At 47.3% G+C, this 22,966-nt stretch overlaps 1 protein-coding gene across 2 annotated transcripts; it reads left to right on the plus strand.

The window, feature by feature from the left end:
* The first annotated feature begins 3,204 nt into the window (after positions 1–3,204).
* Positions 3,205–16,864, plus strand: LOC127195648 (phenazine biosynthesis-like domain-containing protein). 2 transcript variants are annotated; one of them, XM_051153158.1, is made up of 8 exons: positions 3,213–3,343; positions 6,951–7,050; positions 7,719–7,817; positions 8,620–8,729; positions 11,942–12,030; positions 12,417–12,595; positions 15,724–15,786; positions 16,735–16,864. In XM_051153158.1, the coding sequence occupies exons 1-8, from the start codon at positions 3,260–3,262 to the stop codon at positions 16,845–16,847; spliced, it is 837 nt and encodes a 278-aa protein (XP_051009115.1). In that variant the 5' UTR covers positions 3,213–3,259; the 3' UTR covers positions 16,848–16,864. The 2 variants fall into 2 exon arrangements, with proteins under 2 accessions (XP_051009114.1, XP_051009115.1); XM_051153157.1 differs by lacking the exon at positions 7,719–7,817 and having other exon boundaries at positions 3,205–3,343.
* The last annotated feature ends 6,102 nt before the right edge of the window (positions 16,865–22,966 follow it).

Genomic DNA, 22,966 nt, shown 5'->3' on the forward strand with positions numbered 1-22,966 from the left:
TGGATTTGTTGTGCTCTGTGATACTGACTCCCCATGGGTGGCTTTGGATAGGATTTCCTCCTCGGGTTGGCAAGATAATCCTAAACTGCACATGCCTAGAATCTCAGCACTTGGGAGAGGCAGGAGGATCAGGATTTCAAGGCTAGCTTCAGCTGAACAAATTATCAGCTAGCCTGGGCTACTTGAGACCCTGTCTCAGGAAATAAACAGTGTTTGGTAAAACACTGATGTTAATTCTCAGCCATTTCAAAAGCTGTAAGCTAGCCTGGGTTGGTTCCACACATCTATAAACCCAGCACTTGTGCTGAGGCAGGGGGATCATGTATTGAACTCTGGGATCATAGTCAGATGGACTCACAAAACAGAATGGAGCAAAGGCCCTCCTTCGGCCCCCATCTCCAGGCCAATTGGAGTTTCTTAGGGCCGCCCCAGTTTATTATTCAGTAGTCTCTGTGTTCTAAGTGTGCTGGGGATATAACCAGGGTCTCGTGCACAGCAGGCAAACACTGAATCACATGGCTGGTTCTAGAATGTAAATCCTCAAATCTTACTGGGAACCTAAAACTCAAGGAATGGAGGGCAAGTGACAGCTTTGTAGAGTTAGTCTCTCCTCCCACCTTTGTGTGGGGTCTGGTCCAGGCTTGTATGGTAAATGCCTTCATCTATTGAGACCTCTCACTGTTCCCTGAATTAATGCTCATAAGTATTCAGAGCCAAAGCCAGCAGCTCGCTTGTAGCCTCAGCTAATGGAGAGGCTGAGGCAGAGGGACCATCTAAGCACTCTCATCTCTTAAAAACATCAGGGATTCAGGGGCCCAGGGAAGGGATCTTCCTGTGTTATAATACATATGTTTAGCATGCCGAAGTCCCTGAGTTTAAGCCCTGAAACACACACACACACACACACACACACACACATACACACACACACACATACACACACACACACACCCCACACATACACCACACAACCACCACACACCACCACACACACACCACACCACACACACACACATACACCACGCACACACACACACACACACCCCACATAACACACACCACACACACACCACACACACACACCACACATACACCACACACATACACCACGCACACACACACCACACCACACACACACACATACACTACACACATACACCCCACACATACACCACACACCCCACACATACACCACACACACACACATACACCACACACATACACCACACACACCACACATACACCACGCACACACACACACACACATACACACACACACACACCCCACACATACACCACACACACACCACACACATACACCACACACCATATACATACACCACGTGCACACACACATACCACACACACACACACACACACCACACAATTTCCTAAGACTGTTTAACATTTCAAAACCTTGCAGCCATAACTCCTGATTACTAGAGTTCATGTATTTTTCCCTCTCAGTGTTCATTTAACAAGAACTGATGGACAGAGCCAAAAAGGCTGAAGTTCAGTCAAACCCCAGACACAGTTCTTGTTTTGTTTTGTTCTTTGAGACAGATATATCCCAAGGCAACCCTCCTGTTGCAGTCTCCCGGTTCTTGGTATCACAGGCCTGGGCCACTAGGCTGACTCACAAGCTTCCGTATTAAACTTGTGAGAACCACTGCCAGGTCTGGAGACAGAAACCAGTAACCTCAGCTATTCAGGAACCTGAAGCAGGAGGATTGCAAACTGAAGGCCTCCCTGGGCTCCACAGAGGGGCCGAGGCCAACATGGACAATACACCGAGATCCTGGCCCCACATAACAGGCCAACAAGCTCAGTACTAGAGCAGGTATGAGCCATGTGTGAGGCCAGGGCTCCATCCTGGCCCTGCAGAAGGAACCCGTGTGTCATTAAAGAAGCTTCATTCCTTTCTGTGCTGACTCACGCTGTCTGATATAAGGAAGGCAAGCTACAATGAAATCGCCAAACAACTGAAAAAAAGACCTGAAATGCAGGCTGGAGAGATGGCTCAGAAGTTAAGCACACTGAAAGGTCCTAAGTTCAATTCCCAACAACCACACAGTGGCTCACAACCATCTATAATGTGATCTGATGCCCTCTCCTGACATGCAGATGTACATGCAGGCAGAGCACTGTATACATAATGTATACATAATTTAAAAAAAAAAAAAAAAAAGGCCAGGTGGTGGTGGCGCACGCCTTTAATCCCAGCACTTGGGAGGCAGAGGCAGGTGGATCTCTTGGTGAGTTTGAGCCCAGCCTGGTCTACAAAGAAAGTCCAGGACAGCCAGGGCTCTGTTACACAGAGAAACCCTGTCTCAAAAAAACAAACAACAACAACAAAAAGACCTGAAATGCAGCGACAAAAACAGTGATGCTACTGATGGAGACCTGTCCTGGCAGATGCCACTACTCACAGACAAATCCTCCTGTTTGTCCTCCACACGCTAAAACTCAGTAATGATGTATGCCCAGTATATTACTTAAGTCACTCAGTAGATACTGTGTGCCAGGGACTCATGCAGCCGCTAGGTGAATTCAACAGGAGAAAAGGGAAGTTGGGTGTGGTGGCACAGGACATTAATCCCAGCACTTGGGAGGCAGGGGCAGGCAGATCTCTAAATTCAAGGCCAGATTTAAGATCTAGGCCAACAAAGGCTGCGTAGTAAGACCTGGTGTTAAAAAAAAAAAAAATCAAGAAGAGGGTGACTTGATGATAAAAACCCAATGTTTACATTTTACCTGTCCAACTCATAAGGGCAGGAAACTTTCATATACTGTGTAAGTGGGTAAACTCTTTTGTGGTTTTTGAGACAGTGTTTCCTGTATCCCAAGTTGGTGGCCTGGAACTCCTCTCATATAGCTGAGGGTAGGTTTGAGCCTGTTCCTCCTGCCTCTATTTCCTTGTGCTAGGTTAACGTATGTATGCCATCATGCCCTGTTTAAGGCTCACTGGGGATCAGATCCAGGGTTTTGATCATGCCAAGGAAGGGCTCACTTGCCCGGTACTGAGGTACTTTCTGTGTAGGCCATTCAGTTCAAAGGCTGAAAGCATAAGAGGCTTGGCGTCTTTAAAGGTGACCATGATGGAATAATTGTTTGGCTTTCTAGCTGGGAACCATTAACTGCGTGTGTGCACCAGTGACACATTAACTTTCTGTTTGTTTGTTTTTTTCCCCTTCAAGGACAGGAAGTGAAGCAGGCTCCCAGAAAGGCAGGCACCTCACAGACAGAGCCAGTGAGGAAAATGAAGCTCCCGATTTTCATAGCAGATGCATTCACAGTGACAGCTTTCCGTGGCAATCCTGCTGCTGTCTGCCTCCTGGAAGACGTGAGTACCCAGTTCCCAAGGGCCACGCCTGAAACTCTAGAAGGGTGCAGATCCCATGACCTCTGTAAGAGAAGCGAGACGCCCATCTGGAGTGTTTGCCACTTTGGCTTGTGCTCTTTGTCACATCGGTGACGGTCGTGTCTTCAGGTCACAAGCGGATGGCTGTACCTAGCTGAGTCAGACCCACAGAGACCCCCCCCTCAGGAAGAGGACCTGGCAGCAGCTGGGAGTGGGGGCTCAGGCCTGAAGCTCTGGTGTTGCAAAGGATAAGGCAGGAGGCTCATGGGTCTGAGGCCAGCCTGGGCATCTTACAAAATAAAAAATAAATAGACAAGCAAATAAATACTTAAAAATTAGGGGAAGAAGTTTCTTCTAGCTGTCAGTTTAGTTTTTCTTTACTAAATACGGCTGAAAACTATGTTTGGATTTTATTTTAGGGGTTCTCCCATGGGGGTCGGGAGAAGGGTTGAGACAAGATCAAAAATTTTCAGTCCTGTCTGGCCTTAAACTCCATCTGTCTTAGCCTCCTTGGCGCTAGGGTGACAGGTGTGTGCCATCATGCCTGGCTTTAAGCTTCCTGATACCCAGACACTTAGAAATTCTCTTTAAGGTGCTGAAGGCTCATTGGTTAAGAGTGGGTCCTGAATCTGGACACTGTGGTGCACGCCTGTAATCCCAGCACTCAGGGAGGCTGAGGCAGGTAGATCACTGTGAATTCAAGGCTAGCCTGGTCTACAGAGCAAGTCCAGGACAGCTAAGGCTTCACAGAGAAACCCTGTCTGAAAAAGTGGGCACTGCTCTTGCAGAGGACTGGAGTTCCCGTCCTACCAGGCATGTGGAGTGCTTACAACTGCCTGTGACCCCAGCTCCAGATCTAACGCTCTCTTCTGACCTCCAAGGGCACTGCACTCATGTGTACAAGCCCAGACACACACACACACATACACACACACACACATACACACACACACACGCCCCCCTCACACACACACACTCATTCTCTCTTTTTTCAGACCTTCAAACACTCTATACTCAAGTGTACTGATAGACATGTTCATTTTCTCTCTCTCTCTTTTTCTCAATCTTCAAAGGCTCTACACCCAAGCATATTCATACACACACACACACACACACACACACACACACACTCATTCATTTTCATTCACTCTCTCTTAAAATAATCATCAAAATATTTTAAAATCTCAATCTTTGGGATTGACAAAATAAGGCACCTGCAAGGAATTAAGTAGAAACAAGCAGTTGATCTCTTGGACAACTTAGTTTGCCAAAAATCTTCATTTTATAACTAGCTCTCTTACAGCTCCCATGTTGGCTTAGCAGGTAAAGGTCCTTGGCACCAAGTCTGAAGACCAGAGTTCACTCCCTGGGCGCCACATAGTGTAAGCAAAAAACCTCCTCCTGCCAAGTTATCCTCTGACAATCGTGAGTGAACCACGCCAGACAAGTGCCTCCCCCGAGAAATTAATTAGTTGGATTTAAATAAAAAATATAATGCTAAGAAGTGGTGGCGCACACCTTTAATTCCAGCACTTGGGAGGCAGAGGCAGGTGGATTTCTGTGAGTTCGAGGCCAGCCTGGTCTACAGAATGAGTTCCAGAGCAGCCAAGGCTACACGGAGAAACCTTGTCTTGGAAAAACCAAACCAACCAAACAACATATATTATGTAAACTCTATGTCTTTAAATCTTGAGATTTGGAAGAGTTTTAATATTCAGTTTTCACCAGATAACAAGAATGTGCACTGTTCTCTAGATTCTCTTTATCTCCAGAGCACTAACGTCAATAAATAACGGACTTGAGGACTCCTCTCCATTTATTTATTTGTTTATTTATTTTGAGCCAGGGTTTCTCTGTGTAGCCTTGGCTGTCCTGGAACTCACTCGGTAGACCAGGCTGCTCTCAAACTCACAAAGATCCATCTGCCTCTGCCTCCCTGAGTGCTGGGATTGATGGTGTGTGCCACCATCACCACTACTTAGCACCCTTTCCCTAATTTTAATTCAAATCCAATTAAAATATATTCAGTTGTTTATATAAAATTCTAAATATGCATTATAGTTTTTTACATCGTGTGTGTGTGTGTGTGTGTGTGTGTGTGTGTGTGTGTGCGTTGCCACTTGTGTGCAGGTGCCCATGGAGGCCTGAAGAGAGGGTTCTCAGACCCTCTAGATCTGGAGTTACAGGTGGTTTTGAGGCAGCCTACATGGGTGCTGGAACCCTGTTTGGGTCCTCTGGAAGAACAGCCAGCATTGCTAGGCACAGAACCATCTCTCCAGCCCTGGAAGTAAAATTTTAACCTAATCTTTCTGTCTCCACCTCCTGAGCAGTGGGACGATAGGCATGTGTCCCCATTCTCAGCTTGCGTGCTGTTCTTGCTTGCTTGTGTGCTTGCTTGCCTGAAGGGTCAGCAACATGGCCTCAGCCAGTAAAGGTGCTTGCTGCACAAACCTGATGACTGCGGCTCAATCCCCGGAGCCCACTTACAGGTGGAAAGTGAGAGCCGAATGGTTGTCTTCTGACCGCCACGTCTGACCCTGCATGTCTCAATATATTAAATTAACAGATTGGCTTAGAAGAAAATGCTTCTATTGTAAGGAGCTAGCATGGCTACTGTCATGTGTTGGCACCAGCGAAGCACTTTGTATACACTAGCGTGTTTCACTTTATGAAGAACAATGGGGCTAGTAAGATGTCACTTGGGTAGAAGCATTTGCTGCTAAGTCTGATGACCTCAGGACCCATGAGGTGGGAGAAGAAAACTCAGGGTGGGGATAGCCTGGGCTACATAATGAGCTCCAGAACAGTATGGGCCTTACAAGGAGACCCCATCTCAAAAAAAGCCCAACAAAAACAAACAAACAAAATACCAAACCTAAAATATACAGCCAGTCCTAGAAGTGCAGCTCCCAAACCTAGTCACTTCAGAGGTAGAAGAATCACAAGTTGAATGGGCTGGGGGCTATGACTCAGTGACTAGGAGCATGGGCTGCTTTACAGAGTATCTGGGTTCAATTCCCAGCACCCATATGGCTCCTCACACCTGCCTGTAACTCCACAGTCCCAGGTGTTCCAACACCCTCACACAGACATAGACAGGCAAAACACCAATGCGCATAAAATTTTAAAAAGACCTGCAAGTTAAAGACCCACCTGGGGCATCTTAGAACTTGTCTACAAAGGTAAATAAATAAATAAGTTTAAAAAAAAAAAATGCCTGGGACCATAGCTCAGTGACAGAGCTTGCCTAGCATGCATGAAGCCCTGTGGTTCATTCCCGCACTTAGAAAAAAAGAGAATAAAAAAGAGCACAAGATTTTTTACTTGATAATAAACTGGTAGAAATAGGAACCTGGCCCGATGCTATGGGGTTTTTGCTTGAGTAACTTTGCACATTTGTGACTCTCCCTTAGGTGCCAGAGGCCTGCGTATCTGAAAAATTGTCTTTATAAGGTTGCCTCGAATTCCTCCCCACGTAACTTGAATTTCATAAATCGAGAGTAAACCGCTATGTTAACTAACACTAGTTGCCAGGCCAGGACATTTGATCTGTGTTTCCAGTCTCAATAACCGTTTGTTCCTAACTAAGATCCTGGCAGAAGACGCTCATCAGCAAATCGCAGTGGAGATGAACCTCTCAGAAACGGCTTTCATCAGGAAACTGCAACCAACTGACAGCTTCGCACAGAGTAAATGCACATTTTTCATGTCTTCCCGGGTGGCAGTGAGGTGCGGGGCGTTAAGGGAGAGGCTCCTGTGTTATCTGCATGCAGACAGCACATGTGGGTTTTAGTTCCTCTAGGAGGTGTGTTGAAGGTAAGTCTAAGGTTATAGTTTAAGGTGTCCCCCACCACCTACGTTCATGTATTGGAAAATGGGTCCCAGGGTAGCTTGTTGGTAGGTGGGGGGTCTAATGGGACAGACCGGTAAGATCATCTCGGAGGGTCGGTTTGATTTCTCAGGGTTGGGCTTCTTTGACACGGTTGTTTGGCGCCCTCTTGTGGCTGTGCTTCCCGCCCTGGGCTGATGCAGTAAGAAGGCTCTCAGCAGGTGGCCTAGACTGTGAGCCTCTGAGCCATCAGGTGTACGACGGATACTCTTTTCTTGAAGAGTCACCCAATGCACAGAGTTCTGCTATGGCGTCCCAAGTGCACTAAGGGTGTTGGTACACCTGCAGTTTCTGCTCGAGACATAACCGCAGGGAGCCTGTGGATATCTGCCTGGTCTGCATTTGTCCTTTGACAACAGTTTACTGTTAACCACACTAGTTAGAGATTTCGGAAGGAAGATGCTGACAAGCTTAAAACTTGTCTGCCTTGGTCTGACTTGCCTCTTTTTGGCTTTTCCTCCTCTGAAGGTTTCTGCTTTGGACTAAGGTGGTTTACGCCAGTGAGTGAGGTCCCTTTGTGTGGTCATGCCACCCTGGCTTCTGCGGCTGTGCTATTTCACAAAATAAGTAATGTGATTTTTAAAAATGTTTATATGCATTCATGTATGTGTGTTTTTGAGCCAGGTAACCCCGCTGGTCTTGGAACTCACTCTGTAGACCAGGCTAGCCTCTAACAGAGATCCTTCGCCAGTCTCTACCTCCCCAGTGCTGGGATTAAAGGTGTGTGTTACCATCCATACCTGGCTCCTGTATGCATGTTTTTTAGAACAGGTATTTATGTAGCTCAGGCTTGTCCTGGGTTCTCTCCATAGCTATGGAAGACACAATCCCCCTGCATCCTCCCACCTCTATCTCCCCATACTGGATTCCATATACGCACGCACCCAGCACTCTGGAGGTAGAAGCAGGTAGAGCTTGTGAGTTCAAAACCAGCCTGACCTACATAGCAAATTTCTGACTAGTGGGAGTTCCGTTGTTAAGATCTTGTCTTGGAAAATAAATTAAAATAGAAAAATTCATAAAAATGTAAAGTAGGCTGGGACTAAAGCTCAGTGTTAGGTCACTTGCTTTGAATCTGTTTCTTGCTAGACTTAATCCCCAGCACTGGAGAAGGGTGGTAGTGGTGGTAGGGTCCCCTGTGGTGGTGGTGGAGTCCCCTGTGGTGGTGGTGGTGGTGGTCCCCTGTTGTGGGAGGGGGTCCCCTGTGGTGGTGGTGGGGTCCCCTGTGGTACTGGTGGGGTCCCCTGTGGTGGTAGGGGTGTCCCCTGTGGTGGTGGGGTCCTCTCTGGTGGTGGGGTCCCCTCTGGTAGTGGAGGTCCCTTGTACCAAGCTTCACGTGTCCCTGCTTCTTGATTCCTCCTCTGTCCAGAGAACACAAACAGCACTCTAACCTTTGTCACCATGAGTGGGGAACTAAAGGCCAGGAAAGCAGAAGATGGCATTGTGCTGGACTTTCCTCTCTACCCAACCTTCCCCCAGGTCAGCTCTTATTACCATATTCATATATAATTATAATATGCAAATCATCACCCCAAACTGTCTTAGCCCAGAGCTCTCCCGTTCAGCAGTGACTCTCTCTCTCTCTCCCTTCCTAGGACTTCCATGAAGTAAAAGACCTGCTAAAGGTGGGTGAGAAGAAGAGTCCTCTTTGAGCCTGTGTGCCGTGGTCAGTTGTTCATATTTGACCAGAAGGCCCTGGGGTGATGCTGTTTACCACTCCAGCAGGTGGCTCGAACCTGGGAGAGTGGGGCTTGAAAATGAGGCCGACTAAAGTCTCATGCGGTAGCCAACTTTACTCAGAGCACCTGACCATACTCAGAGGGTTAAGAAGAGTCTCCTGAGTAAAGTATACAGTCACAAGGACAAGCTGCATGTGGCAAAAACCTGTTTTTCCCACAGAGGCACATGAACAAATAACGATAGCTAGCGGTAATGAATAATCTGAAGTAAACTCGTTCCGGGCCTGGGAGGGGCCCGGAAGCACGGTCCAGGAACAATTATGTTTCTGAAGAAACTGAGGCCACAAGACTCTCATTTGAGTTTTCTCATAGGCTCTAAGGACTCCCCTCCCCCAACTCCATCCTTAGACTACGCTCCGACATGATGTGATCCAAACGGGCCTCCCGCCACGATAGGCACTACAGTGGAAGCGTAGGTGAGAGCAGAGTAGGATTGTGTCTATTTGGTAAGGTTGGGCACATCTTTCTTTCCTCACTGCGTAGCCCAGGCTAGCCTTGAACTTGCAGTTCTCTGTAGTGGGACAGGAATAAGATAGAGTGTTTGGGACAAAGAGGGGTTGGGGGACCGACTGGAGATGATGGAGAAAAAAAAAATAGCAAGCGTTTCAATCCCTTTGAACAATGAAAAGGCTGGTTTCTATTAATTCCTGCTGGAAGGAGAGTCTGTTTGAGGTGTGATGGCGTGACCATGCAAGTTCAAGTAGGAGAGCTGGGAATTTTCTTCCTTGTCTCAAAAAAATTCCTTTACAAATTTATACCTATATACAACAGATATTGGTTTTTTAACTCCCCCTCCGGCCCCTCCCCTACCCCAAAACCCTTCTTCCCAACAATTTCCCTATTTTGCACTCCTTTGCACACACAGGTGTGTGTGGGTGTGTGGGTGTGTACGCGCGCACATGCCACTGAATTTAAAGAGTTGCTTGCATGAGTGCTGGGTAGTGGTGGGTGTCATTTACTGAAATCGGGGCAACCAGTGGTCATATAACCATAAAATGACACCCTTTCTCCACTTGCTGTTCACTGCCAATAGTCTATCAGGGAAGCTATGGGCCTCGTAAGCTCCACCCTCATCCATGATGAGATGCTTTGCAGATGCCCACAGCTGCTGTGATGTTCATGAGTTCATAAGTACAGTGGCCACGGGATGTCTAAAAGATCTCCATCTGCAGCACTGTTCCCTATCTTTTGGCTTTTATTTATTTTTGGTTTTTCGAGACAGGGTTTCTCTGTGTAGCCTTGGCTGTCCTAGAACTTGCTCTGTAGACCAAGGTAGCCTCGAACTCACAGAGATCCGCCTGCCTCTGCTTCCCTGAGTGCTGGGATTACAGCCGTGTGCTGCCACCGCCACCACCCCGCTAACATTGGGATTTTCTATAGGAAAGACCATTCCCATGAAATCTGTAGAAAGGTGGAGAAAAAGGATGGAAAAGGCAGACTGTCATCAATTTGAGTGGTGGACAATGAGAGTGAAGAGGGGGGCAAAGAAAGTGTGGGTACCTCTGAGAGAAAATAAGAAATATAGCCTAGCTGGGCACAGTGGCGCATGTCTGTAATCCCAGATTAGAAACCCAAGGGCCTAGGTGAAGGAGGAAGGGACCACATCAGAGCAAGGCAGGTCATGAAAAAAGCGTATTAGGGTCTCTGCTGAGAAGTCCTCATTTGCTTTAGGGTGTATGTAACTGTCCCTTTCTTTCCCCCCCTGTTGCGGGGCTGACTTTAATTGGGGAGATGTGAACGTGTGTGTGTGTGTGTGTGTGTGTGTGTGTGTGTGTGTGTGTGTGTGTGTGTGTGTGTGTGTGTTCGACCTAGAAGGATGCACAGAGCAGACCAAAGAAATGATTGCACGGAGTCTAGCTTAGCGAGTGAACGGCTTTCTTGTGGTCCCTTCCAGCAGTATGGATGACTCAAAAGGAGCTGAGTCACTGAAAGGCTCTTTCCAGCACAGGGGAACAATTTACTGAAGCTGCATCCCTGAAGCTCCCTGTCCAACCTGTGGGCAGTCCAGGTCTCTCCAGGACAGCCGCTGGTACTTTTACAGCCTTGGGGATGAGCTTAGTGAGTCCTAAAACATCATGAGTTTCTTGGACTCTGTAGGATTCCTTAGCTTTGTGGGTGTGAGGAGCTTTCTGCCTCATCTCTCCAGGAGAGACTATTTCAACTGGGAGGAAACAGCTACACAACAGCATATAGCATCCAAGACAGAGGGGCCTTAGCATCTCAGTGCTAAGAGATAAAGCCATAGAGTAGTGGCCACGTCACTATGCCATCCAGAGGCCAGGTTGGTACTAAAGGAGAGAACTCACTCCTGCAACTTGTCTTCTGCCCTCTGCACTTGAGCCCACAGAATGCACGTGCCCGCACACACAGACACACCCCACCAGGGTTTATGGGTATGTGCATGTGTCCATGCCTGGCTTTTTATGTGGGTGCTGGGGATCCAAACTCAGGTCCTCACTTTTTTTTTTTTTTTTTTGCAAGCATTTTTACTCATTTCTTTAGCCCAGACCTTTTAAGCAGGGTCTTCATTGTTATGGGGCTCACTGATTAGGCTCTATTAAACTAGTCAGCAAGCCCCATGGAGCCTCCTGTCTCTGTCTCCCTAACAGTGAGATAACAACTGTTGGTCACCATGCCTGGCTTTAAAAATACTTATTGTGGGAATTGAACTCAGGTTCTCATCCCCCCTCCCCGTTTTTTTTTTTGTTTGTTTGTTTTGTTTTGTTTTTTTGTTTTTTTCCCCTCCCCGTTTTATGTGATGCGATGGCTCCACGCATGCTTGGGAAGCCATGGCGTAGGGTTGGAGGTCAAAGGACAACTCACAGGAGAGGGTTCTCTCCTGCCATGTGGATCTGGGTGACTGGAGTCAAGTTATGGCGCTTGGCAGCAAGTGCCTTCACTCATCAAACCTACTGGTCGGCACACGGGAGGCATTTGTGATCTGCTTCACAGGCAGCCATAGGTGACACCAAGGTCCAGGACATCCGGTACTCTCCAGATACCCGAAAACTCCTGGTCAGGCTCAGCGATTCTTATGACAGGTAAACAGCATGTCTAACCATTTATCTGGGAGCACCCACATTTCCAGCTCTGCTTCGCTCAGGCTGCGCTGTTTCTAAAGCATGACTTATTGTTTCTCTTTTCTTGAGACAAGGTCTCCCTAGGTAGCCCTGGCTGGCCTGGAACTTACTCTGTAGACCAGGCTGGCCTCAAACTCTCAGAGACCCACCTGCCTCTGCCTCCCAAGTGCTGGGAATAAAGGCACCTGCTGCCATACCTGGCCCAACCACTTTCTTTCCCATAGGCAGATGTCAAGGCAGACTCTCCCTTCCTCTGCTGAGCCATCTGGGTGGAGCCCAGTCTCTTTCCCATTGTGTGGGGTGGGGTCAGCAAATGCTTATTCCTAATCATCCTGTGTGTGCTTAAGGTCCTTTCTAGAGACCCTGAAGGTGAACACGGAGCCTCTGCCTCAGATGGAAAAGACAGGGAGGGTGAGAGGACTCATTCTCACTCTCAAAGGAGAGCCTGAGGGCCAGAGGGCCCCGTATGACTTCTACTCCAGATACTTTGCGCCATGGGTTGGTTTGTCTGAAGACCCAGTAACAGGTACTCTTTCCTTAAGATCGGCGGTGGGTGGGGGTGATGGTGGAGGAATCTAACCAGGGAAGAGGAGGAACACAAAGAGTTGACTCTACACTGTGGTGCTTTCTGTTGCCAATGTGACAGAATCTAGAACCACCTGGGAGATTATCTTGACTATGAGGGATTAGCCTGACTATGTTAATTCAAATGAGAAGGCCCATCTCAGTTGGGGGAGACCATCCCTAACTGGGACCCTGGCCTGTATAAGTAAAGAGAGGGGGCCCAGCAGCAGCTTCGTTCATGGTGTCTTCTCACTGTGGCTGTGACCTGAGCAGCTGCTTCTGCTGCCTGGACTTCCCAGCCAGGAAGGGCTGCACCTTAAACTGTGAGCCAAAATAAGCCCCCTCTTTTCTCTTTACGTTGTTTTTGTCACAGGTTTTGTGTGTGTGTGTGTGTGTGTGTGTGTGTGTGTGTGTGTCACAGTATTTTATCCTAGCAACAGGAAAGGAACTAAAAACAAATAGCCTTCATGTGACCACTCAGATCCTGGCTTTGTTTTGTTTTCCTGAAATAGGATTTTGTGTAACCTGGTCTGGTTGGTGTTCTTATGGGACTCCTAGCAGTAGGCGTGAGCTATTGTCTCCGACTTTTTTTTCTTTTTTGCTGCTTTTGGAACCAACTTCTTCCTACTGGGTTGCCTCATGCAGGCTTGATAGGAGGGTTTGCGCCTGGTCTCATTGTAGCTTGCTTTGCCTTGTTTGGTTGATATCCCTGCGAGGTCTGCTCTTTTCTGAAGGGAAATGCAGGAATGGATCTAGGGGATAGGGGAGATTGGGGGTGTTAAGAGAATAGAGGGAGAGGTTGGGATGTTATGTATGAAATAATATAGATAGATAGATAGATAGATAGATAGATAATAGATAGATAAAGGAGGCATTGCAGCAGATTATAACTAGCAGCCTGGCTCTGTAGTTCTGCCTTCCTAGTTCCTATCACCTGAACAAGTGACAACCCCTGAAAATCTCAGTCCCTCCAAATAGTACCTCAGAGAGTTAGATCAGCACGGCGCATGCTCAGGACAAAATACAGTGCCTGGCACATGGTAAATGCCCAATAAGCATTAGCTATGTTCAGTCTCTGCCTCTTCTCCTTCTTCTTCTTCCTCTTTTTTTCTTCCTCCTCCCCTTCCTCCTCCTCCTCGAGCTGGGGATTGGACCAGGGCCACCTGGCTTGCTAGGCAAGCACTCCACCACCGAACTACACACTCAGCTCTGCATAGTTTACTAACGGTACACAGAGACCCCTGAGCCATCTCTTGCAGAGCTTGTACCAGCTAAAAGCAGGGGAAAGACATCAAAGAGGAGCAGGAATGACACTCCCCCTGCTTCTATCCTGCCTGAGAGCATTGGTCTTTGTAGCCAAGCCTGGGAGTGCTTGATGCAGGGGGCTGCTAGTGGAGATGGGGTTCAGGGCACAAGGGGGCTTGGCAAAGGCTCCTAGTGCTAGGAGCTGGCGTGGCTCTAGGATCTTCACTGAGTTCTCTGAGAAAAGCAAAAACACGGAGTTCAGAGAAGTATTGCTTAAGACTGGGGATAATGCCCACAGCATCCGTGAAATCCACTGAGTCGCTCTCCATGATCTCAGGGTTCCTACTGCTGTGAGGAAACACCATGACTAAAAACAAAATGGGGAGGAAAGGGTTTATCTGACTTACAGTCCCACACTGTAGTCCCTCACTGAAGGAAGCCAGAACAGAAACTTAAAACAGGGAAGGATCCTGGAGCCAGGTACCGATGCAGAGGCTTACTGGCTTGCTCATCAGCTTGTTTTCTTATAGCACCCAGGACCACCTGCCCAGGGGTGGCCCCACCCACAATGGGCTGGTCCCTCTCCCATCAATCACTAGTTAAGAAAATACCTTACAGCCAGATCTTATGGAGGCACTTTCTCAGCTGTCGTTCTCTCCTTTCCAGTGACTGTAGCGTGTGGCAAGTTGACACAAAACTAGCCAGCGCACCACAGGAGAGGTTCTGGACAGAGTGCTTACACACAGCTGCTTCCCAAGACGGTGACTAAGATGCAGAATGTGTGTGTGGAATGTTTTCTAGATGGAAAACGTCTTTGGATGAGCAAGGGTGGAGAGGATGGAGTGGGAATGAGTGGTCCTGGGACACGGAACTTGTACTGTCCAGTTTTGTGCAAACCAGAATGTTGGTTAGCATGTTTAGACATCCCATAATGCTTAGTAAGCTTGTCTGGTGGGTGAGAAGAGAGCACTTTCTCCGTTCCTCAGAAACCCCAGAGACAGGGTTTCTCTGTGTAGCCTTGGTTGGTCTGGACTCCCTTTGTAGACCAGGCTGGCCTCAACCACCACTGCCTGGCTCTTCCTCCTCCTCCTCCTCTTCCTCCTCTCCTTCCTCTTCTTTTTCCAAGACAGATTTTTTATGTAGCTGAGTCTGGCCTCAAGCTCCGATGTAGGTCATAAATCCTCATATAACCCCCCCAAAACCCCTATGTAGGATTACAGGCTTGCAGCATCACACCTGACATGACTTTATATCCTAAGCACACTGAACCAACAACACCAAAACCCTGCCTGAAAGGAATGTTCTTTTGTCCACAAAACCCTACAAGGTTGACCCTGGGTCTGAGTTCTTTTTACTATATGTGTGCTTGAGAAGGAAGGAGCCATGCTCCCTGGAGATTACAGAAAAGAGTAAGAGCACTGACTGCTCCTTCAGAGGTCCTGAGTTCAATTCCCAGTAACTACATAGTGGCTCACAACCATCTATAATGTGATCTGATCTGATGCCCTCTTCTGGCCTACAAGTGTATGTGCAGACAGAGCGCTGTATACATAACAATAAATAAATACATCTTTAAAAACAAAACAAAAAAGCAAAACCCACCAAGCAAATCCCTTCAGTCTAATCCTTCAGAAACAGTAAGACATAATTGATAGACCATTTGAGAGAGCCAATTCATAAACCCCCGAGCTCACTTCCTTACTCCACGCTCTGCTGTGGCCTGGTTGAAGAAAGACTAGATCATCCACAGTTTAGTCAAACTGGCTAAATGACTTATCCTTTACACGGCTAGGGACGCACCCCTTCCCTTCCCTTTGCTTGCTCTCATGGCTTCTTACTTTTCAGGATCTGCGCACACCGTTCTCGGCAGTTACTGGTCCCAGCAGCTCGGGAAGAAAGAGCTGCGAGGTAGGATGATGGGTCCTTTCCTCTCTCCTCCTCCTCTTTGGGTGCTTGGGTGTTGCAGGACCATAGTTAGAGTTGTATCCTGTCCTTTGGCTTCTTGGGACAAATTCTTGCCAGACTGGCCTCCAATATGCATATACCTCCTGAGGGCTGGGGTTGTGCAAAGCTATACCTAGCCCAAATTTCTTATTTGCCTCATTTTAGGCTAGTGTGTATTCTCATATGCACTAGCTCCTTTAAAATGTAGTAAGATTTGAGCTGGGTAGCGGTGGCGCATGCCTTTAATTCCACCACTGGGGAGGAAGAGGCAGGTGGATCTCTTTGAGTTCAAGGCCAGCCTGGTCTACAGAGTGACTTCTAGGACAGCCAGTGTTACACAGGGAACCCCTGGTCCCAGAAAAATCAAAACAAATAAAAAAGCAGTAAGATCTTATATTATCACTCATGTGAAATACCCCTAAAACATCTCTCCTTCAGTGACCCCCCTACTCCCAGCCCTCTCCACCCCTGCCTCCCAAATACAGATATTTTTGATACAGTAACTACTTAATAAATGCGTGATGACTATAATTAGCTATAATTGTAACATTTGAAAGGGACAGTCCTTTTTCTCCGACCTGGGTGAGTGCATGACTCCTGAGCTCCTGAAAGACTGGGGCTGTTTTTCTTTTGGGCACCTGGCACACGTGGCTGCCTTAATATGTTACAAACAAACAAACAAACTCTCTCTGTTTAATTCAGAGCAAAAGGTGAGGCCTTCTCAGAGGCCCAGGAAGGAAAGGGCTGGACAGTGTGTGCAGGGGATTAAGGTGGGAGGCGCTATGGACACATGGAGGAGTTTATTCTGGAGTCTGGCCTGGGAAGAGTCCTGGGTTTGCAACAATACATCCTGCACTGTGTGACAAACCGCAGGGGAAATGCTCTTAGTTGGCACCACTTTGTGTTCTTTAGCCTTTCAGTGTTCTCGCCGAGGAGGGGAACTGGACATTTCCCTGCGACCTGATGGACGAGTTGACATGAAGGGCGGTGCTGCTATTGTCTTGGAGGGCACGCTGACGGCCTAGAGACGCCAATGCTGGCCTGTGGCCACCCCTCCATGTGGTGTTTCCGCTATACCAAGACACCAAACAGCTGGGCACTCGGGAGGCAGAGGCAGACGGATCACTGTGAGTTCGAGGCCAGCCTGGTCTACAAAGCGAGTCCAAGACAGCCAGGGCTACACAGAGAAGCCCTGTCTCGGAAAACGAACAAACAAGACACCAAACCAAACAACAAATGCACAGAGCTTGTTTCAGCAGTGTCCTCCGTCCTCTCATGAACAATAGGAAGGGAAAACGTTTGATGGAGGCGCTGTGGTGTATCCAGAGTCCTTACCTGGCGGTGGGGCTCTGGCCTCTGCCTGTGTGTGTCTCTTCAGGAATCCACAGCAGAGAGTGATGCTGTCACTGCTTTTGATGACTGCCAATCAAAGGCAGAGAACCACTGGTAAGGAGCCAGGTGAGGCCATTTAAATTCAGGAGTGGGTACCTTAGGGTAGTTCACAGCCGTTTAGAGGAATCAATAGCTCTGTGGAAATGTTGTGATGACAGAATCACTGCCCAAAACATTTCCTCCCCCCAACTCCCCGAGGTTCCAAAGACCAAACCTAGCTGCAATGCCACCAAAGTCCCCCTCTCCCCCCACCACTGAACAGTTATCAGGCTTACTTATGCAGTATAGGTGAGGGGTTACTTACAGAAGTGGGTGCGCTCCCCTAAAATGTGGCACCAGAAAGGCCTGGTTTTTTTGTTTTTTCGTTTTGGTTTCTCAGACAGGGTTTCTCTGTGTAGCCTTAACTGTCCTGGACTTGCTTTGTAGACCAGGCTGGCCTGAAATGTACAGTTTTCCTCCTGCCTCTGCCTCCCAAGTGTTTGGGATTAAAGACATGCGCCACTACCACCCGGCTTTAGAAAGGCTTTTATGCAGAAGCGATGATGACTTTTCTATAGCGGCGCTGACGGAGCCCTGCTTCCCTAGTCTTTGCTTTCCCCTAGTCTCTTGCTGAGGCCATGTGCAGCTAGGGCAGTGTTGCATGCCACAGGCTGCAGGGAGTGCGTGGATGCTCCGGCCGGATGCTCAGGTGTTGGTCCTGTGATCTCCCCACCCCGTGAGGAGGTGAATCAGTCATCAAAGCCCAGCTGGCATGATCGTTGACAAGTGGGCACAGCTGAATTCCTGAAGATGGCAGTTGCTTGGCTCAGAGTAGCCTCCCTGAGCAACGTGCAGGGAGGAAAGAAAAGACAAGTAGACTGAAACCTGTTGGGGGGTGTGGTTGTGTCACGATCATGGGGTATATGGATTTGTCTGGGCTGTGAGATCAGCAAGATGAAACAGTTCGTGTTGTGGGACAATAGAGTAATTTCAATGTAGCTTAAAAAAAAAAAAAAAAAAAAAAAAAACGTTTGGGGCTTGCAAGGCGGCTGAGTGGCTGAAGCACTTGCCATCAAGGCTGGCAACCTGAGTTCGATTCCAGGCGACCCATGACGTAGAAGCGGAGCACCAGCTGCTGCGTGTTGTCCTCTGACCTGCATGCACATAGAAGCGGTAGCATGTGCACATCCACGCATATACATACATGCCCAAAACAAATAAATGTAATGAAAAAAATCATCTTCACACTTATGTATGTATTACTACTTATGGCAAACTCAGAAAATTAATAGAGGAAAGGATGAATTAGGTGGGCAGGGGGATGGTTTGATGGGCGAAGCACTTGCCAGGCAGAATGGTATGCACCTGTAATCCCAGCGCTGGTGAGGTGGAGGGAGGAGAATCAGCTGCAGCTATTGAAGCCAGCACGAGCTCCCTGGGACTCCCCCCGCCCCCCTTCAAATGCCCAAAACTACAAGAAACCTGTGAGAATCTATAGAAAGGGTTTGAGAATCACAGCAATTGTAAGGCTTCCCCAGCATAAGGGAAAAGGGGAGGGGGCTCCCTTAGAGAAATCTCTCTATCAGCATCAGCATCAGCACCATGTGGGAACTTGCTAGAAAAGCAAAACCACAGGCCCTATTTGGAGCACCTGGGTCTGGAGCTCTGCAGACTGGGGCCAGAGCTTTAACAAGCCCCTCTCTAGGCAATGGGCTAGTTTGAGACCCGCCAGATGTAGCGGCCTTTTCTATCAGCCTCTTGACAATCACCCATGTCGCTCAATGCCGCTCAATGCTGCTGCTCAGAAGCTCCCTGACTGTACCAATATACTTGCTACGTAAAAGTGCGGTTTACAGACGTTGGTTTAGTGTCGGCTTCCAGCTCTGCCCGGCTTAGAAAAATTAGCTGTGCTCAGGTGGGAGCTGTTCGGTAATGTGTTAGTAACAAACAGATTAGTTAATCAGCCATGGTTTATTCATGATGAATTAATTATACCGGGCTGTGCGCTTCTGCTAGCTAAATGGAGCTGTAAAGGAGCTATTTTATTAATGGTCCTGGTGCTAATTGCAGACAGAGGAGGAGCACTAATTAAGCATGCAAACCATACGCAGGACATTTTGGGCTGCTGAGGCCACCAAAAAAAAAAAAAAAAAAAAAAAAAAAATCCATCATTTAAAAAGGGGAGGGGGACCAGACAAACTTTATTTTGTGCAATATTAAGGGGTTCCCTTGCCTGTGCTAGTTAATCACAGTAATGCTTTCCAGCAGGAGTCGACTCCCTGTATCAGTGTGTGCACAGCGCTCTGCCGAGGCTCTGTTAAGACTGAACATGTTGCTTGGTCCTGGGTTATAGTTTGTTTATGCTTTCTTCTGTTTGTGCCGATTCCCCTGGCTCTCAGTTTGGAGCTGCGCATACAATGGGCATGAACAGGGGGTTGGTGAGATGGCTCAGTGGTTCCTGTGCCATCCCAAGGAGTGGAATTTGGGTCCCAAGCTGGGAATTCCACAAATACTCACCATCTCAGCTCTGAGGGACCTGACATCTTGTGGCCTCTGCTTGCAGAGCCACGTGCAACCACGTGTTTATATACACACACTCACACAGACACATGGCTAAATAAAAATAAGTCTTGAAGACGTGGTGTGACTCCCCTTGCATTTGTTTCTTTTCTAGACTCCCGTATTTTTTAATGTGGAGCCTACATCTTAGAGTGTAGTTACCAAGCAGGGGCTCTAATGTGTTGACTATAGACGCTCTCAAAGGCGTTCTGCTGTAGGTGAAAGGGCTGTTAATTGGTAGAGTACCAACTGAGCATGTGTGACAGCCTGTGTCACACCCCTACTACTACATAAAGAACTGACATGGTGGTGCTGTCATCCCAGCCCTCAGGCATGCAAGCTCATCCTTGGCTGTGTCATGAGTTGGAGGCCAGCGTGGGGTGCATAAGACCCTGTCTCAAAAAGCAATCGTAATAGCAAAATAAAAAGGAGGCCGAGGAAGAAGCTCAGCACCACAGGTCTTACTTAGCTGCATGAGGCCCCGGGTTCAATCCCTAGCAGAGACAAATATATGGCGAAGACACTCTACAGTGATCTCTGGCCTCGACATGCCCCTGCGTGCACCTGCACACACAACAGCATTAGTGCATGAACAGAAACATACATGTAATATGAAGACTTTCTGGTTTTCTTTTAAACATCTGATTTAAAAAAAAAAGAACAAAACAATAAACGATTTACCTCGAAGGAATGTTTATGTGTGGTGTGATGTGGGGGGAATTTTCACTGCCAGGTACATTTTTATTTTTAATATAAATAACCAGTTCCTCTGGCTTCACTTACTGAAGAGAACTACTTGCCCACTGACTTGCTGGAATGCTGTCCTCTTTAGTCAGTGGCTGCCCCGGGTGCATCTGGGCTTCCTACTCCGTCCCACCAGCCTGTTTTCTCTCTTTGCAGTGGCACACTGTATAGTTACTGTAACTCTACAGTGTACATACTGTGAGCTATAATTAAATTTATTTAATGTATTTACACATAAATCATATATTTATATATACTATACATAAATTATACATTAATATATAAATTATTCATATATAAATAAATACATTTAATTATTAAATTAAATGAATGTATAACTTAAATTATTTATAAATTGATTTATAAATAACAAATTATATGTATTAAAATAAATACATATAAGGTCTGGCGAGATGGCTCAGCAGATAAGCGCTCTTAGGCTGTGAGACGGCGTGGCAGAGCTATCACAGTCAGCTGTGATTACTTACAGTAGAAGTTGGCTAACAGTTGAGAGCAAAAGCCCCTTAAATCCTGTTGGAAATTTGATTGAGATTACATGGAATTTAGAGACCAGCTTCTGGGATGCTGAGCTCTCAGGAGTACTTTGTCTTTGAATTAATGAACGTGGGTTAGTCTTGCTACTTGCTTGTCTTTTTCCATTGACTTTAGCAATATTTTTGCAATTTTCAGTATAAGAGTCTTACCTAAGTTTCATTAGAATTATTCCCAGGTTCACGACTTTCTTCAGGTTTATGGTTTATTTTTATTTTATTTGAGATAGGGTCTCACCTATGTAACTCTGGCTGTCCTGGAACTCAGTACTTAGATAGACCAGGCTGGCCTTGAACTTGCAGGGATCCACCTGGCTCTGCCTTTTGAGTGCTGGGATTAAAGTCGTGTGCCACGGTAGGTTTATGGTTTTTAAATGTTATAATAAACGCTGTTTTAGATAGGGGTGTAGAATGCTCAACCTGTGCAGGGCACTGTGTTCAATCTGTACCACCAAAGAAACGAGGTGAGGTAGTGCTCAAGCCTGCATCCTCGCCCTCCAGAGGCAGCAGCAGGGGGGACCTGACCGGCTCTGCTTGGTCCCCAGTACCCACCTGGTAGAAGGACAGAACTGACTGCCACTTGTCCCCTGACGTCCACATGTGCACTATGGTTCCAGAGTACACAAACACCAAGTAAATAAATAATAAAAATTATGTGTATTTGTGAGAGTTTGTTCACAGGAGTGCAGGTGCCTTCGAAGACCAGAATCGCTGGTCCCGCTGGAATCACAGGCAGCTTTGTGAGCTGCCCAAGGTTGAAGAAGCTCAACAAGAGCGGTAGACGCTTTTCTTTTGACAGTTGAACCATCTCTCCAGTTTGGCAATTAAAAAAAAAAAACAACCCAAAAACTACAATGTTAGTATCACTATATATCTATCAAAATGAATAAATTCTTTAGACAGTGGTAATAGCAAGGCAGCAAGTGTTTTTCTACATCACTGATGGCGGTGGAAACGTAAAATGATGCAGGGACTCTTCAACCTGTGATGTGTCCCCAAACATTCAAGATGAAAAACGATACACTGAAGACGGGTGTGCCCCACCTGTGATGACTTGATCGAGAAATGTCCCCAGAGGCTCAGGCATTTGAACACTTAGTCCCCAGCCAATGGTGCTGTCCGCCGAAGTTGTGGGGGTTCCCAGCCTTGCTGGACAAAGTGCATCACTGAGCGTCACTGAGCACGGGCTGTGAAAGCTCAAGGCCCCCCACTTTCGGTTTGCTTCCTGCTTCCGGCTTCCTGTTAAAGATGCGGTCTTTCAGCTTCCTGCTCTTGCTGACATGCCTGCTGGTGGCTAGCTGCCTTGTCTCCCCACCATGGCTGGCTCTTTGGAACTGTAAATCTCCAGGACTCCTTTCTTCCATGAGTCGTTTGTGGTCATGGTGTTTTATCACAGCAACAGAAAAGCAACTAACACCTTGTGTGACCTGCCTAACATCAGTTAGGAACACAGTGCGCCGTAGTGCGTCCATTGTCCGGTGAGATCTCATGACTGACCGGGAATTTCCATCTGCTAGGGCTGCCAGCTTCATGTGAGCGTACAACAACTACCTGCTGCTGCTCTGAGGTAAAGATCCAAATTCAAAAATCTGAGGTACATTTTCTGCCCGTTGTGTGTCATTTTCCCATCATCATAAAGTCAAAGTCTTAAGTGCATACATAATATGTGAGAGACCCTTTGTATAGACATTCTGAAAAAAAAAAAAGAAAAAAAAAACTGCTCCAAAGATAGGAACCAAAGCAAGACTGAAACACAGCTGAGCAAAAATTAAATCCTGTGGCCCCATGTCCAGCATCTGACACATGTGTAGGTAGTAGCATGACTTGGGCAACCTCTATGGCTTTGCTGTTTTGCAGCCCATGTGACTACTCTCCTGGGCTGGTCCACTCACTGATTGCAACATTCCTGACATATCCTC

This window comes from Acomys russatus, chromosome 11, assembly GCF_903995435.1.
Source record: "Acomys russatus chromosome 11, mAcoRus1.1, whole genome shotgun sequence".
In the NCBI taxonomy this organism is placed as follows: Eukaryota; Metazoa; Chordata; class Mammalia; order Rodentia; family Muridae; genus Acomys; species Acomys russatus.

What these genes read in the sequence shown, in the direction of transcription:
- LOC127195648 (XM_051153158.1), top strand. Translation starts at nt 3,260, where the DNA reads ATGAAGCTCCCGATTTTCATAGCAGATGCATTCACAGTGACAGCTTTC. An exon ending in CTGTCTGCCTCCTGGAAGAC is followed by an intron (nt 3,344 to 6,950) that starts GTGAGTACCCAG and finishes TTCCTAACTAAG; the next exon opens with ATCCTGGCAGAAGACGCTCA. An exon ending in GTCTGAAGACCCAGTAACAG is followed by an intron (nt 12,596 to 15,723) that starts GTACTCTTTCCT and finishes CTTACTTTTCAG; the next exon opens with GATCTGCGCACACCGTTCTC.